Here is a 15,440-nt window from a genome sequence, read left to right on the forward strand (position 1 = left end):
CTAAATGCTAAAAAGTAAGAGAAAAAAGTTACCTGATTTAAATCAATCATTCATATGACAAAAAATTTGTATATTGTTACATGAATTTTAGTCTTCAAAGCCTTCTAGTTTCCTTACAAAATTGCCCTGGGTCAACTTACCAAAAACTTGTAACCAAAAAAAAAAGCATTTGATTAAATAAAACCAATTTAAAATGGAAACTTTAAAGCACTATAGTCTTTTAAATGCTTTTTAATCATTTTTTCTATTCATTTTGATATATGGAAAATATTAAGTTTAGTACCCAAACTATATTTTGCAGCATAATCGTTAAAAATGAAATCATTGCCGCAAATTTGGTTATAGGTTTAAGTGCATTAAGATCATTTAGTTTATTTTTAATAAAATTGTGACTTGTTTGAGAAGTAACTGCCAAAACAGTCAGATGTTTACTAGAGTTCTTCTGATGTTTTCCAAGCTGTCACCATGCAGCGGCAAAAAAAAATTGTTGTAGTAAAGGGTAACGAAAGTTAATATTTATATGAAAGAAGGCAAATTTGATGGAAACCAGCTTATTAGATAAAGGTGCTTAACAAAGTGTACAATATATACTACTTTTTATACGGCGCAAAATTCCATCAATTTTGTTAACAGCAACTGTTAGCAGATATCCAAAATATCGATATGCAGACATTCCGCAAGCAGTAACATTACGATGTAAGTATCGATATTGGATATTGTGATAAATTGCGCGCATCCCTAGATTCCGAGCAACAAAAAAGCGACGAAGGGTCATTGTTATTTTTCTAATGCAATGTAATGAAGTGAATTTGCACGTTTGAACAAGTGAATCGCGATTGTTGTTTTATCCGCAACGGGGAACCAAATCGAATCGAATCGAATTCGCGGCCAGAGAAAAGAGGCAGCACCGCACCGAGGATAAAACAAACAAGAATTGATTTGTTTGTCCGGCCATGTCAGTGTATGTGTGACAAGGGCTCGCCAGTGTGTGCGTGTGCGTGTCCCCGTGCGTGTGTGTGCGTGCTTTTTTTTCTCCCGAGTGCCGCCAAGTGAAATATGTAATTGCACGCCACTGCAGTCGCAGCCACACAAATCCAATCCTGATCTACGAAACAGCGAAGTGAGGCTACAAACGGCTGCCGAACGAAGAAAGCAGAACCGTTAAACAAATGACACTCTGCCGATACAGCGAAGTAAAAATCAATAATTAGAGCAAAAAGGTATGCAGTAGCCAGAAAAGAACGGAACCCAACGGTACATATACGCGCTCATGCACACATCTGCAGCCGTGTGTGTGTGTGTGTATGTGTTGTATATCGCGTATCGCATTCATGCAAATAAAAAGGCAAACGACGAAAGTCAATAGATTTTATAGGTATTGTGTCCCGAAATAGGAGCAATTCCCCCGATAAGTGCCGCAAAACGGCATAATAGGTGGAGCAAAGTGGATAGTGGGTAGTGGATAAGGGGTGTTACGTAGCTACATGGCAAAAACAAAAAAAAACCAAAACACAAACACAGGGACACACATGCAAAAGCACATGCGACGTAACATTCCGATTCCGACCAACATCAAAGCGGAAGAGAACGAAGGAGGAACGAGAACAGCGGAGCGGAGCGGCGAAAAGAGGGCTTGCGACTGGGAAGGAGAGGCGAGAAACGTAAAGAAAAGAAGAAGGGAAAGGCTTCACTGCTGCATTGCAGTGAATTGCGTTCATCTGCCCCTTCGCCCCTCGCGCCACTACCCCGTTCAATTTGCATTTCCCTTTCTTGGGCGAAACAAACAAGCCAACAAGCTAATAGGCCAATAAGTTCGCATCCATTCTTGCGGCGAGTCGCAAAAGTGGCTCACTGATTCAGATTAGGATTTAGGTTCAGATTCAAATTCACAATCATATTCATTCAGACTGCGTGACTTGTAGAGGAGGAACGAGAGATACGATGCGTTGCGATGCCTTCATCTGACCATGTGCAATTACCTAATGTGGCACAGAGTTTAGTGCATAGAGCAGATAGTAAGGTGCCTGCATAAGCTGTACACTGTGTGTAGTGCACTTTTGGCCAGCCAGCCGATGCGAGCGATGGCTTTGGGCCCGATTGGTCAATTCACGAGAGCGTGGGTGTACGAAAATCAATAGAATCGTGTAACTTAGGCATACAAGTACGTATGTTAAATGTTGCATGCATGTGGAATGTACGTACGCATGCCAATAATCATGCATATAAGCAGTTTTCTAGTTTCAAGAGTCGAGATTGTATGCGATGTCTTTATTTCTTGCAGTCCCGACCACCACCAACTATTTGCCTTGAGTTCTGAGTTTCGAGTACATGATCTAATTTGATTTTTGCATACCGTAAACTGATAGATACTTAGTATATACTACATTGTATGCCTAAGCCCTAGGAACTGTATTTTTCAGGGACACGAAAAATGAAAAAAAAAAATCCAATTGGAAAGATGAGAGAAATTCTGGTAAACTTACATATTCTCAAGTGGGACTAGATTCGTAGCCTTGATTTGATTAATAGATTAATTATTAGCATTGATATGATTTTATGTTGTTAACCAAGAGCTTCTGCTTCAGTTCATATCGGTTTGATGTTACTTTTCTGAATATTGGTAGTTCATCATCATACTCCTATAAATCATAAACATAAAACATAAACCATAAATCACCATTACAATAGCACAACAGATTTCACCAAGATATATAAAGTACGTGAAATTCGATTCCAGAGTCATGTTAAACAGCGCAAATAACAATTCTCCCCAGCACGTAAGTAGACGAAAATCTTCATTAAAAATTAGATTTCTTTATAACTTGCTTATGTGATATTTATGTGTATGTATTCTTGTTACTTGTACGAATTCTCCAACACATCTTGCATGTTAAGTTTACGCAAACTTGCATATTGTACATTTAGTTTGACTCGGTTGATTTTATGACTTTATTCTTAAGAACTCTACTATAGTCAGACATTTTAAGGCAGTGTAACAAAGTAAGGAAATTGCCTACAATATACTCATGGATATGCCTACTATTTAAAATTGATAAAACCGAGATCGTGGGCAACTGGGTTATTCTGTTCCATGGTAATACGACTGCATATTGGTCAAAAAGTGATAATGTTCATTTTGATCTTGCTGAAGATCCCATGCTTAGATGTAAATGTATTATTGCACAATATAGCATGAAATTAGACGTAGTTATGTGCGAATATTATACTATATAAGGCATGAGTCGCAGTTTTGGGACAAGTACATTATATTCTGCTGCATTTCCTGGTTCTGTTTTCCAGTTTTGTAACACCTTTTTAAATAGCAAGTATATTATGATTCAATGGTAGGTAATTTTATACCTCTTTTTCCTATAGATCCTTCTAAGTTTCTACACTTTTTTTTTGTTATGAATCACAACACCACATGGATAACTATATCCAAATTCTTAAAGGAATTTGTTATTATTCCTTTTTAGCGTGATTGTTTAAAGTAAAAGAACTGATCATAATTTAACATCGAAATTATGCTTGATGTTGTACTTGATGTTCATTAGTACTTGAAGCTGGCCGATCCTATTATACTAGACATTTACAATTTTCGCCATCACTTGTCCGACAAATGACACTCAACACACAGGTGCGGTGTTATATAAATATGTTGCAATGAATTCGAAATGGTCAGAACAACGAGAACATAAGAGGATATTTCTCGAGCCTTACCACTTTCCCATTGTTTCACTTGTTTATTTCGGGCTTTGTTCGCAACAAACTTTGGGCATTTCGCATTTGGCGTTTATTGTTTCCTACTTTGGGCGGACTACGAGTATACGAGTATATCTGCTATTTTACACATTTAGTTTTCAGTTCTGGTTAGGAAAAACTTTGTTGATTAGACGCCTGCGCCGTGGTTAATTTCAGTTAGTGAAATTCTATTTTTTAAACCTTTTTTCTGAGAGAGGTATTTTCTGTATTTGTCAAATGTAGGAACTGTCCTTTTAGCCACCTTTGCGCACATAAATAACCTACGAGACTGCGGGTGCCAATTGCTCCAAACTTTGACCATAAATATAATTTCTTCGAACTGAGTGATTCTGCAAATGTGTATCGTATGTCCCGGAGTCTTAGTATATGTACACGCACACATTTTCGCAATATATTTATTTTAAAATGTTGCTGTTGATTACTGCAGATTTTGATACGCCAATGCAACTCATGCATCTCTGAGTTTGTGCTGCAGCTGCTGCAGCAATAACCGCTCCACCGGCATCCAAATTTTAATGTAATTTCGTTCATGCCGTGGGGTTGGTAATGCCTTTCTGACATTTTGACTTCATTAATTCGACAAAATCTGCTTTCTGTCCGTCTGCGAAAGTTTTATCAGCACCAAAGCATCTCAATTTTCGTCATGCACCGTGCTTTTTGTTGAATTTCAAAACAAGTGACACATGCCACCAAAGCAAGGTTGATGTCCTTCGATTAGAACAGGAGGCCCCCTTTCAAAATTAATTCAATTCTCGACTTATAAATTTGCCTACCACTACATATTAGGTATTTTTTTCAAGGCAGTTCGGGTAAAGGTAAACGAGCAAATCAAACGAATTCCCCAGTATCTGGAGCCCTTTCCAACCCAGCTCTTTGAAGTGTCCCCGAATGCGGATGCCTTGCAGTGAAACGGACTGCCACATGTGCCTTCCCTTTAAAAGGGTATATAAATATCGAGCTCCTCAAAATCGCTGCTAGTCGCGCAAATTATCTGCACACTTACAAACATGTGTTTTTACACATGTATGTACATTTTTTAAATTTTTTTTTCATAATTGCAGTTCCTTCTACAAAATTAGCTGCAGTTGGCTTTTGTCGTTGTCAGATAAATGTCAGTGCTTAGCCGGGAAACTCGAAATTTATCAGTCGCTGGGTTGTAGACGGTCTTGAATGTCATATCGTTGCTCGTTGCTGGCTGCTCCGTTTTATTGCATTGAAAATAGCAGTGAAAGGTGGACCAATAATGTATCCAGTGTCCTATAAACCAGGGCGTGCGTGCTACAAATCATGCCACCATGCAATGCGAGTGGCTAGATCCTCATTTTGTTACCAACGTCAACAGTTTAATGCCGCTTCTAGTTATGCTGGCAAAAGGTCTCGATTATTTGTTAGGCGGCGCTTTACGTTCCCATCATTGCCTTACAATGTAAGTTGATTTAGTCCAACCAACAGAACTGGCCTACTCGCACTGTAGTAAAGATACAATGTGTAGTGTATTTGTATGCCTTTTAGCCGTAAGCCCACAAAAATACACCAACATACGTATTAACCGAGCAAAATGTGTGAGAATATTGTTCTAACTAAACATATTGTTGTGCTATTGTATTACAAACGTCTTGCTATAACTGTCTATATGGTATCGATGTTGTTGTGCGTAATATTAAACAACCAATGCGTTGTGTGTATGTATGTACCATGATTGGTCTTTAAGTCATGTTGGTGCTTTCTAGAAGTGAATAATTCGGCAATATGTAATATGTAAACCAGAAGAAAAAAAACGAACCCTGTGCCTGTGAATGGTACTTGCATTAATGTCATAAAAAGCAAGTCCTCTAGAAAACGCGAATTACTACATGCCTACACACAAAACGGGTCCTTGAAATGAAGTTTGAATGCTTTTCGTTGTACTGTACAGTGTTAAAAAGTAAATGCCTAAATACTCTTGATTTCACTATTAATGCATACGTATCCATAGCCGGTGAGTGCACCATCTGATATCAACATGAATGGCTATAACCGAAAGTCGCCACAAAAAAGGCGCTATGAGATGCCAAAATACGCTGGTAAGTCCCTCTCGTAGCACTAGGATGTGCCCATTGGGCCGGGCACATTCCATTGCTAGTTCGAATGCGAATGAAGTCCACTGATCCACGCAATTTCGTTACAGCAGCTCCAAAAAAGAAAATCTGCAAGGAGCGCATTCCGCAGCCGAAGAACACGGTGGCAATGCTGAATGAGCTTAGACATGGACTGATTTACAAATTGGAGTCACAGACTGGTCCGGTACACGCACCTCTATTTACGATATCCGTGGAGGTAAGATATTTATATTATTGTCGAAGAAGAAAGGCGATCCTGAATTCTCGAATTTAATTTACAGGTCGATGGACAGAAATACTTGGGCCAGGGCCGCAGTAAAAAAGTTGCACGCATCGAAGCAGCAGCAACTGCACTGCGCAGCTTTATACAGTTCAAGGATGGAGCAGTTTTGTCGCCTCTGAAGCCGGCGGGCAACTTGGACTTTACCAGCGATGAACATCTTGAAAATGGTATTGAAAATTTGTCCAATCAAAAATTGGTCGAGATCATTACCTCCAACCTTACCTCGCTTGAACAACCCACGTTGCGTCTTCAAATGTTTTGCATGAGTCAGAGCAAGTATTAGTGTTTTTTTTCCTCTTTTGTTGAATATTTTAATTTATTATTTAATATAATTTATTCTGGAACCTTATGTGTTTTGTGGCCCTATGCACTTTAACTTAAAGTAAATAATGTGTACTATGTGTATTATGAGCGTATTTTCACACAAATTCATGCCTACAGTCAAAGATGTCCCCATTCATCTAATAGCAAAGTTTTGCCGAATATCCAATTATAAAGAAGGCCATGTCTACAAGGAGTGCGCAGTCCTTAGAGCAGAGCACAAAGTCAATTGTTATCAATGATATGGCAATTATGTATGTTTATAGTGCCATAAGGTTCGCAATGTTGATTTCGGTATCGTTTGTATTATTTGTATTAAAACGCACCCTGCTCATTTGAACTAAAGTTTTTATCGGCCAAAGCAAATGCTTTATGCTGAACCTAATTTCAGTAAATAGCCAAACATTCGGCTACTTAAAGGCCTCAGTGTAATTGAGCTGTAAGCGACCTTTATTAATGCCTTTATTAATGTGCCTTGTTTAGCATTACTTCCTCAACTCCTAAAATGCGCACAATGTTTAATAGAGCAAACAATTTTGTGTTCTAGTGTTTGATCTCTACTTTTTCATAAGTTATTTGTGTTTCTTGTTTATGCTTTCCCTTGTTTTTGCCCGATATGGCTGGAGAACACTATTGCGTCTGAAATAAGTTTAGAAAACTAAGACATAGCTTCAGGATGACAAGCAGTCAACTATCCCCTGCTAATTTTGTTTTATATTGCTAGATGTCAGCAAAAGTGCTATTACTGTTGACGGTCAAAAGAAGGTTCCAGATAAGGGTCCTGTCATGCTCCTCTACGAATTATTCAATGACGTTAATTTTGAATGCATTAATATTGACGGCGCTCAGAACAATTGTCGCTTCAAAATGACTGTCACAATCAACGAAAAGAAGTTCGACGGAACAGGTATGTAGTTGATTTACCTCGTAAGCACTAAAGCCGCATATACTAATGTGTAACTCCATTTTTCCCAAGGTCCTTCCAAAAAGACGGCGAAGAATGCGGCAGCTAAAGCGGCACTGGCTTCTTTATGCAATATTTCCTACAGTCCGATGGTGGTGCCACAAAAGAACGTGCCCCTTCCAATCGACGACAAGTCGTCATCGATGGAGTTGCCTCAGATACACGCGGATACCATTGGTCGGCTGGTTTTGGAAAAGTTCATGGAAGTGATTAAGGGTCAGGAGGCATATTCGCGTCGAAAGGTATTAGCGGGCATTGTAATGACTGAAAACATGAATTTTTGTGAAGCCAAAGTAAGTCCGTAGTTAGCCAAGCATTGCGAACCCAATTATAATGCCAAACCTATCCTTCATCAGGTTATTTCAGTTTCGACGGGCACAAAGTGTGTCAGCGGTGAGCATATGAGTGTGAACGGAGCTGTCCTAAACGATTCCCATGCTGAAATAGTCTCCAGGCGTTGTCTTCTCAAATACTTATATGCACAGCTGGACCTTCAGTGCAATCAGGGTATAGTTGTTTGATGCATATGCTAAGTTCAGTTTACGTATACTAATATTACAATAGAAGTTACATCTAAGCGTAATGCATAATTTAGTTGTTAAATGTTAATATTTAAAATGTACGGTTTGTCAGGAAGAATTAGCTGTACGTAAGAGCTAAAGTTCCTTTTTTGTGCTCATTTACCATATACGCACAAAGATTTTTATTCTTTTTTTTTTTACACATTAAGCTAACTTATGTTTTCCCTGTCAGATCGTCGTAGAAGGTGTTTATACAAAATTACATTTTAAGGGCAAACCATCATCAAAATAAATAATTTGTAAACATTATTTATAAAATCTAAGCACAATCATTAAGAGTATCGCATTTATTTTATTTTAAACGGCATTTTCCTTGTTTATTTAGTTACTAACATTTGAGTTGAACTATTTTATTACATTCTGTATCCAAAATGCAATCCAATTATTTAGTACCGAAGGGAAAGCTCCTAAAGTAAGAAAGTTTCTTTTCATTTCAATACCTGTGGGATGATTTGGGCCCAGTGAACTTCCCAGACTCATTTATAAAGAACCAAAAGTTGTGATAACGTGCTTTAGTTTTCTTAAGTCAAAACTCACCTATCGGAAACACATGTAATGATAGTTCTTTTGACTTGGAAATAAGAGTGGGCATTATAAGAAATCAAAACAAAAAAGGGTATTAGTTGCGTAGTATTTTGCGATTGGCTTTTTGCTTTCCCAGCTTCACTTGCATACTAAAACATGTTTCGCATTGTTTTGTTGGACTTCTTTTCATGTATACCTCTGCGTATTGGTGAAAAGAATGAGATTTAAACATAAAACTACTTCGTTTTACTTTAATTTATATTTGATTACTCTTATTCAATTTTCTCCTAAATTTAGCCACAGCATATCAGTCGATTTTCGTGAGGAATACTGATGGGCAATACCCTTATAAACTAAAATCCGGGGTACATTTCCATTTGTATATAAATACAGCACCTTGTGGGGATGCACGGATATTTAGTCCTCACGAAAACGACACTGGTGTTGATAAACATCCAAATAGGTTGGTACAAAATACATTCTATTAATACTCGATAATTTTATATAAATAATACTTTCTCTACTTATTTACACATTTAAATTGTATTATTCAAGTAGAATTATAATGAATTATATATGTACGCAATAAGAAACAACATTTCTATGCGGGAAACACATTGTGATCGCAAAAAATATGTATTTGCATAAAAAGAAATATATCTTAATATGTACAATTGCGCCACAAGTGCCACAAGTTACATTTATTGAAATAGCGATGTTTTTGTCACATTTTGAAATTTAAGCATAATCCAAAAGAAGTAAAAACTTGTTGAGGCGCTTTTTTTATGTACATTTGTGGCATATATTAAACGAAATTGTGTATATTAGATATCAGAACTATTAATTTGAACATATGCATGAATGCATACAAAAAATCAGGTATTTTAAAGCTTTTACTCTTTGTGTTGAGTATGGTTAAAAAATGTATTCGCCATATGTTGTCTGTACGTCTGTAATGACTCAGTCAAGTGTCAGGTCTTTAAGATCCGCTTAAAAAAGGGCAAGGACATACAAAACTTGTGCTTTCTCCAAATTTTGCTGAATATGTATTTGTATGCCCTTGCAAAAGTTTTAAAACGCCGAAAAGAAGACATCTCCTCCGCTATCTATATGGATATGTCTGTCTGCAAACTTCGGCGCTCCGAAGATTCCCTTCTTGTTTTCCAAAATCGTTTTGAATGGCAGGTCGAAATAGGTTAAGCATACAAATCCTGGACCATTTGAATTAGATTCTATAGGTGCAGGTCTGAGGAATTACCTTTGAAGTATATTTGATGGAAATGTATCATAATGATAAGACTTGCCACTCCCTACCACATAATAAAGTAATTCATACCATGTTTTGTTTCCAGTATTACTTGGCATGTTTTGAAGTAGATTTTGAACAAGCTAATAATTATATTTTCATATTCATATTTTATAATGCCGACAACGAATCATACATGAAATAATCATCAATCAACAGAAAAGCTCGTGGCCAGCTGCGCACCAAAATCGAGTCCGGTGAGGGGACAATTCCAGTGAAAAGCAGTGATGGAATACAAACGTGGGATGGCGTATTGCAGGTAACTAAATTGGGTGGATTCTATTAAATTGTTGCACAACCATCATATACAACATTTCTGGCTTTTGTGTTGTAGGGCCAACGCCTGCTGACAATGTCGTGCTCGGATAAAATTGCACGTTGGAACATCGTGGGTATACAAGGCTCCTTATTGTCTTCCATAATTGAACCAGTGTACCTGCATTCGATTGTGCTGGGCAGCCTGCTGCACCCGGAGCACATGTACCGCGCAGTGTGCGGCCGAATCGAGAAGTCCATTCAAGGCCTGCCCCCGCCGTACCATCTGAACAAGCCGCGCCTAGCACTAGTCACCTCGGCAGAGCCGCGAAATCAGGCCAAGGCTCCCAACTTCGGGATCAATTGGACCATTGGGGACACCGAGTTGGAGGTGGTGAACTCGCTAACTGGCCGAACCATTGGCGGCCAGGTTTCTCGCATCACCAAGCAGGCGTTTTTTGTTAAGTATGGATTTTTAATGGCTAACTTACCCGGTATTTTAGTCCGCAAAGTAACTACAGACTATGGGCAAACCAAAGCTAACGTTAAGGACTATCAGGTGAGTGTTGTGCTCAATATTTTTTTAATGGGAAATGCATCAAATTGTTTGCCATCGTTTCTTGTAGATCGCAAAGCTAGAATTGTTTTCTGCATTCAAGCGAGAAGACCTTGGCAGCTGGCTGAAGAAACCCATTGAACAAGATGAGTTCGGTCTTGCCGAATGACTGCACTCAGCACTATTATATAATTTAAAAAAAGACAACAGTAACGGCAAGCAATTAATAGAGTTAGACGACATAGATTTTATGACAAATTCTTACATAGAATGCAAATTCAATTGGGTGCAAAAACATCGCTATGATATACTACTTCATATGATTGAGAACCTGCCAACCTTGCGTACCCATTGCAACAGCAAGCACAAAGATGCTTATGCTCGAAATATAAAGAACAGCTCTAGAATATTTATAGAATAGAATGTAGTTTTTATGCTGGAACTGAGTAAAGGAGTATTATGGCGTTTTTTTTTGAATCAATTCTTTTTCAAATTGGCTAAAGCAATTTCTTTCTCATCTATTTTTGTGACTTGTTTTGTTATTTAACTGAATGTATTGCGACGTCGTCGCAACTACACTGTCGAAACTTTCAAGTGAGTTGTGTCTTTCGTTTTCCGTATTTTAGAAAAATATGGTAATAAATAATGTTACGAAACAGTTGAAAGATATATATATATATAAAACCAACAAGTAAACTCAATAAATAACAATAATCCAAACAGAAATCTAGAATTCGTTCTCTTATCGATTAAGCAATGTATTTTGTTAAGTAATGTTATTTGCAACGACATAATAATTATAATAAAGTCACGCTTAATATAAGCATAAGAACATTTTAGGTGAATCTGCGTTAATTTCACGTACTTTTCTTCAGATCAGATATAAACCTAAGCTTTAATTGATTTTCAATAAATAAAACTGTGTTCTTGGTTGAAAAACTTTATATATAACAACATTTTATCAAATAAATTATGTAGATTTCTTTGAATATTAGTTGATACAAATGACATGCAAGCGAATGCAGATAAGAATATATTAGTTACCAACTTTGTAGCATGATAAAGGCATTTAAACTTCCTAAGTCCTATCATGAAGCTTGTATCGCCAATTTATATAATGTAGAAAGACATACTATTAGTTGTGGTTACTTGTACATCATAATATTTTCTATTAAACTAACTTCCGCCTGAGTTCTTCCGGTTGGCTATCTTCTGGTTGTTCGTTCAATTTGAAATGGCAATTGTAAATGGTCAAATCAATAATAACTCTTCCAACATTTGACGTATTCCAATTCAAAACAAGGCGATTTGGTTTCTCCTTTAATGTGTACTTGATAATGCTATGATGAATAATCTAGTCAAATGTGGTATTCCAAAAAAAGTCATAGTCTCTAACCATTCAGATATGTGAAGTAAATATTACGTCGAAGTTGCATAGAACACGAAAATGAAAAAGACTGCAAGACATTAGAGCAGCACAGCTTATTTCGTTGCAGTTGCAGTTTGTCCGAATCGTCTTAACTACGAAAATACTTACGACCTCGAAAGTGTGTACCGATTTGTTTAGATATAATTTTTCATTTAAAGCCATAAATTTTTATTAAGGTCTAAAAAAAACAACCGCTTATTTCGTCCGTTACCGTTTATTATTTACGAATCTGCTTCGGAGTTTTGATTAATTTTTTTTCTACAATCCAACTTGTATTCTTCACTATCGAGTACCTTAATTGTGCCGATTATGTTTTAAATATAACGAAGAATTTATTTTTACCTTTTTTATATCGGCACGTAGTAGGCATTTTAATTTTACCAGCTTACCTTATGAGAAATTTGCTGATACTCTGAATACAAATAAAATACAAAAACCATCAGGGCTTTTTAAATGTGAAATTAAATCTAAGTGGAGAGGACATTATTTTTAATTTTTAATAGTGGTATAAACCAAAATTAAATTATAGATTTCCTTTGAGTTCAAAGTGATACAAGTACACTATTTTTTTTTCTTGCGCATGCTAAAAATATATTGGCATAAAAAACTTGCGGTTTTTTTTCATTACTTCATTAAATAATAATATGACGATATAATTGACTTAAGTAATATTTGCAAAGATACCGCGTATGATGGATAAACCAAAGTTGATCTTATATAAAATACTGTGATACTAAATTTTACTAGTACTTCCAGCATAGCTGCATTTTATCCATTCTTAAATATTCTATGATAAGCAGCAGCAGATAATAATCAATGACTATATAGGAAAACAAAAATTTTTAAATGGCATGCACCATGCTTGTCTACATTAGATTTTCAAATAAGAAATTTTACAAAGTAGATTAATACGTATGGAAAGGTGGGTTAACATTGGGACTCCTCGAATATCATTTATAATTGCTAAACAAAACAATAGGCTCTCGATGCAGCATACATATTTAAACTTGAGTCAACTAATTTCTATTGCAAAAAAGCGTAAAAGATAAAAGATACATTTAACTCTATAACACGTAGGCTAGTCGTCGGTATATTCAAGAACCAGCTAATAAACGTTCAACACGTATTAAAATACCTATCTAAGAACACACAAATATAACTATGAGAATTTTTTTAATTATACTAAATTATACTTAGTTGGGATAAAAATCAGATATATACAATAGTGTGCTAGTCGAGTGCTCTACTCTTGTTATGGAACGGCTTTAACTATTCACCTACTAAGTTGGTTTGCCTATCGGTTCGCATACACATTATTTCATAATATATTTGAAACCTGTTTGGGAATAAATAGAAATAGAAAAAGAAAAAAAGTAAATATCACAGTTTGAAATGGATATTGTACTTGCAAGTTTGAATTACATGAATAAGTATACAAAACAAAAGGTTGCTCAAATTGCAAAACACTTGGAAAGTATTTACACATCTTCCAAACAAAAAGCAGTCCTGCAAACACACTTAGATGCTTATAGAGAACATGCCGGGTTTTATTATATCCCGCTAAACCAGTGATAAGAAGTCGCATCGAGCCCCTACTACTATGATGTTCTAGACCAAAACCGTATACCATATACCATATATCATATAGCATGAAGACACTAATCCAGCGGTACTGCAATCGCAGCCGCATATTTACGAGCTAAAGGCAGCAATCCAAGACAGATTATAATACCATTTGCAATTGTATGAAAAGTTAGGGCCACTGACGACAGACTTGGTTAGCATATTATTAAAGCATATGCTTTACAATCCGTTCGGGGGCAACTATCTTTTAAAGTTTTCGAAGTTGAAGGAGTGTAACCAATAAATTAGCTGAGACACAACATTCTAAATTAATATTGCAGATCAAGTACTCATGAAATCAAAAAACATTTAATCATTCAACCATTTATTTATTATTGAGTTTCTGGCTAAAAAGGTTATAAAGAGACCACAAACTTTACTTTTGGGCTTACCCATATCCATTAGGCATTGCTTACGCATATTTCACAAAGTTCACGAAACGAATATCAAACTACCAAAAAAATAAACAGTATAATCATGCTGAATGGATTTCTATTTTCGAGCCAAAAACACATTTTTGTTAACATCAAATACTTTTTTGATTCCACCGAAACTTGCAATTTTGATGGATTAGTGGGTTTAGGAAATTAGCAATGCAGACATCCAAATATAGATGGATTTTCTTTAGTTTATAAACAAGCCCGTTTGTACCAGGAAATCAATATATGCATAACTTAATATATAGAAATACACACTTATACGTAAATCTTTGTTCTTGAAAAAGATTAGTGCATATATCCAAAAGATTTAAGCAAATAATAAACACTTAATATCTAAATACACAGAACAAACTTTAATAAAAACTAGGTTTACACTTCCTACACTGGAACTTCGCTTGTCCATGTTTCAAGAAATTCGCTTGGATAACGCGAATCAATAAAATTTCAAAATAGTAACAGTCTAGTCGGAAAAATACAAATTCTATTTGCAGCTTAAGAAATTTTCTTTTAAACACTGAATTGAATACTTGCAAGAACGTCAAAATCAAATGCAGGCATCCAAAATTGCTCGTTTAGTTTTTAAAGAATGAAATCCGTATGTACCAGGAAATCAGTATATGCGTAGCTTAATACATATAAATACACAATTATACGTAAATCTTTGTTCAAAACTTGATCAAAATTTAGTGCAAATAGCCAGACGCTTCAAATAGATTAAAAGCGAGCAAAAGCATTGTTAACAGCTACCTTAAACATTTAAGTCGGCAACAAAAAGAAGAAGGAATGTATCAATAATTCAAACTTTTAAAATAGATTTTACGATGGCCTTTTTGTTTTATAATCGACTGTCAGCCAATAAAATGATCCCCACGTCATTGAAGACGAAACTTAAACCCTATAAGCCTATGAATATTTACACAATCGTTCGGTCTCCAACTAATGTAAATGAAATTTAATAAATTACCAATAATATATAGAGAACAAAACAGGATGCGACTATTTATTTACAAATCGCGAACCTAAGGATTTAGTAGCTATGTACCAAGGGATTAATGGGGAATAAAGTCAGGTGAGTAGATTCCGATTGTTGGGATTACAATCATATGGTTGCCATAGGTCGTCACTTGTAAGGCATTGGAATATATTTCGATATAGGTAGGTAGCATACGTAGCGGACTTGGGGGAAAAATCTGGCAGCTGTTGGTCTCTGCTGCAGTCCCCACACTTCTTTTTCAGTAAATGTAAGTATTTTTACATGCCTTACATACATCGATAGAATATTTTGTACTATTATTT

The 15,440-nt window shown here is 36.1% G+C and overlaps 2 protein-coding genes across 7 annotated transcripts in view; both read left to right on the forward strand.

The window, feature by feature from the left end:
* Window positions 1-1,081: 1,081 nt before the first annotated feature.
* Window positions 1,082-15,130, forward strand: LOC6523949 (double-stranded RNA-specific editase Adar). Of its 5 annotated transcripts, none has more exons than XM_015189905.3 (12): window positions 1,082-1,220; window positions 2,738-2,777; window positions 5,738-5,825; window positions 5,933-6,078; window positions 6,143-6,416; window positions 7,190-7,372; window positions 7,442-7,722; window positions 7,786-7,936; window positions 8,833-8,998; window positions 10,001-10,100; window positions 10,176-10,655; window positions 10,723-15,130. In XM_015189905.3, the coding sequence occupies exons 2-12, from the start codon at window positions 2,742-2,744 to the stop codon at window positions 10,819-10,821; spliced, it is 2,004 nt and encodes a 667-aa protein (XP_015045391.1). In that variant the 5' UTR covers window positions 1,082-1,220; window positions 2,738-2,741; the 3' UTR covers window positions 10,822-15,130. The 5 variants fall into 5 exon arrangements, with proteins under 5 accessions (XP_015045391.1, XP_002099821.1, XP_015045393.1 ...); XM_002099785.4 differs by having other exon boundaries at window positions 6,143-6,311; XM_015189907.3 differs by lacking the exons at window positions 1,082-1,220; window positions 2,738-2,777 and adding an exon at window positions 2,850-5,188 and having other exon boundaries at window positions 6,143-6,311.
* The window catches only part of LOC6523955, a 79,863-nt gene continuing 65,504 nt past the window's right edge, over window positions 1,082-15,440 (forward strand). Inside the window, exon 1 of one of the 2 annotated variants that reach the window (XM_039377635.1) lies at window positions 1,082-1,220. The gene's annotated coding sequence lies outside the window, so the exon portion shown is untranslated. Of the gene's footprint in view, window positions 1,221-2,691; window positions 2,778-15,440 lie in introns of those variants that run through there. The other variant, XM_015189913.2, reaches the window with a different exon arrangement.

Source organism: Drosophila yakuba, chromosome X, assembly GCF_016746365.2.
Source record: "Drosophila yakuba strain Tai18E2 chromosome X, Prin_Dyak_Tai18E2_2.1, whole genome shotgun sequence".
NCBI lineage: Eukaryota > Metazoa > Arthropoda > Insecta > Diptera > Drosophilidae > Drosophila > Drosophila yakuba.

What these genes read in the sequence shown, in the direction of transcription:
- LOC6523949 (XM_015189903.3), top strand. Translation starts at nt 5,006, where the DNA reads ATGTATCCAGTGTCCTATAAACCAGGGCGTGCGTGCTACAAATCATGC. An exon ending in TATTTACGATATCCGTGGAG is followed by an intron (nt 6,079 to 6,142) that starts GTAAGATATTTA and finishes TTTAATTTACAG; the next exon opens with GTCGATGGACAGAAATACTT. An exon ending in AATGTTTTGCATGAGTCAGA is followed by an intron (nt 6,417 to 7,189) that starts GCAAGTATTAGT and finishes TTATATTGCTAG; the next exon opens with ATGTCAGCAAAAGTGCTATT.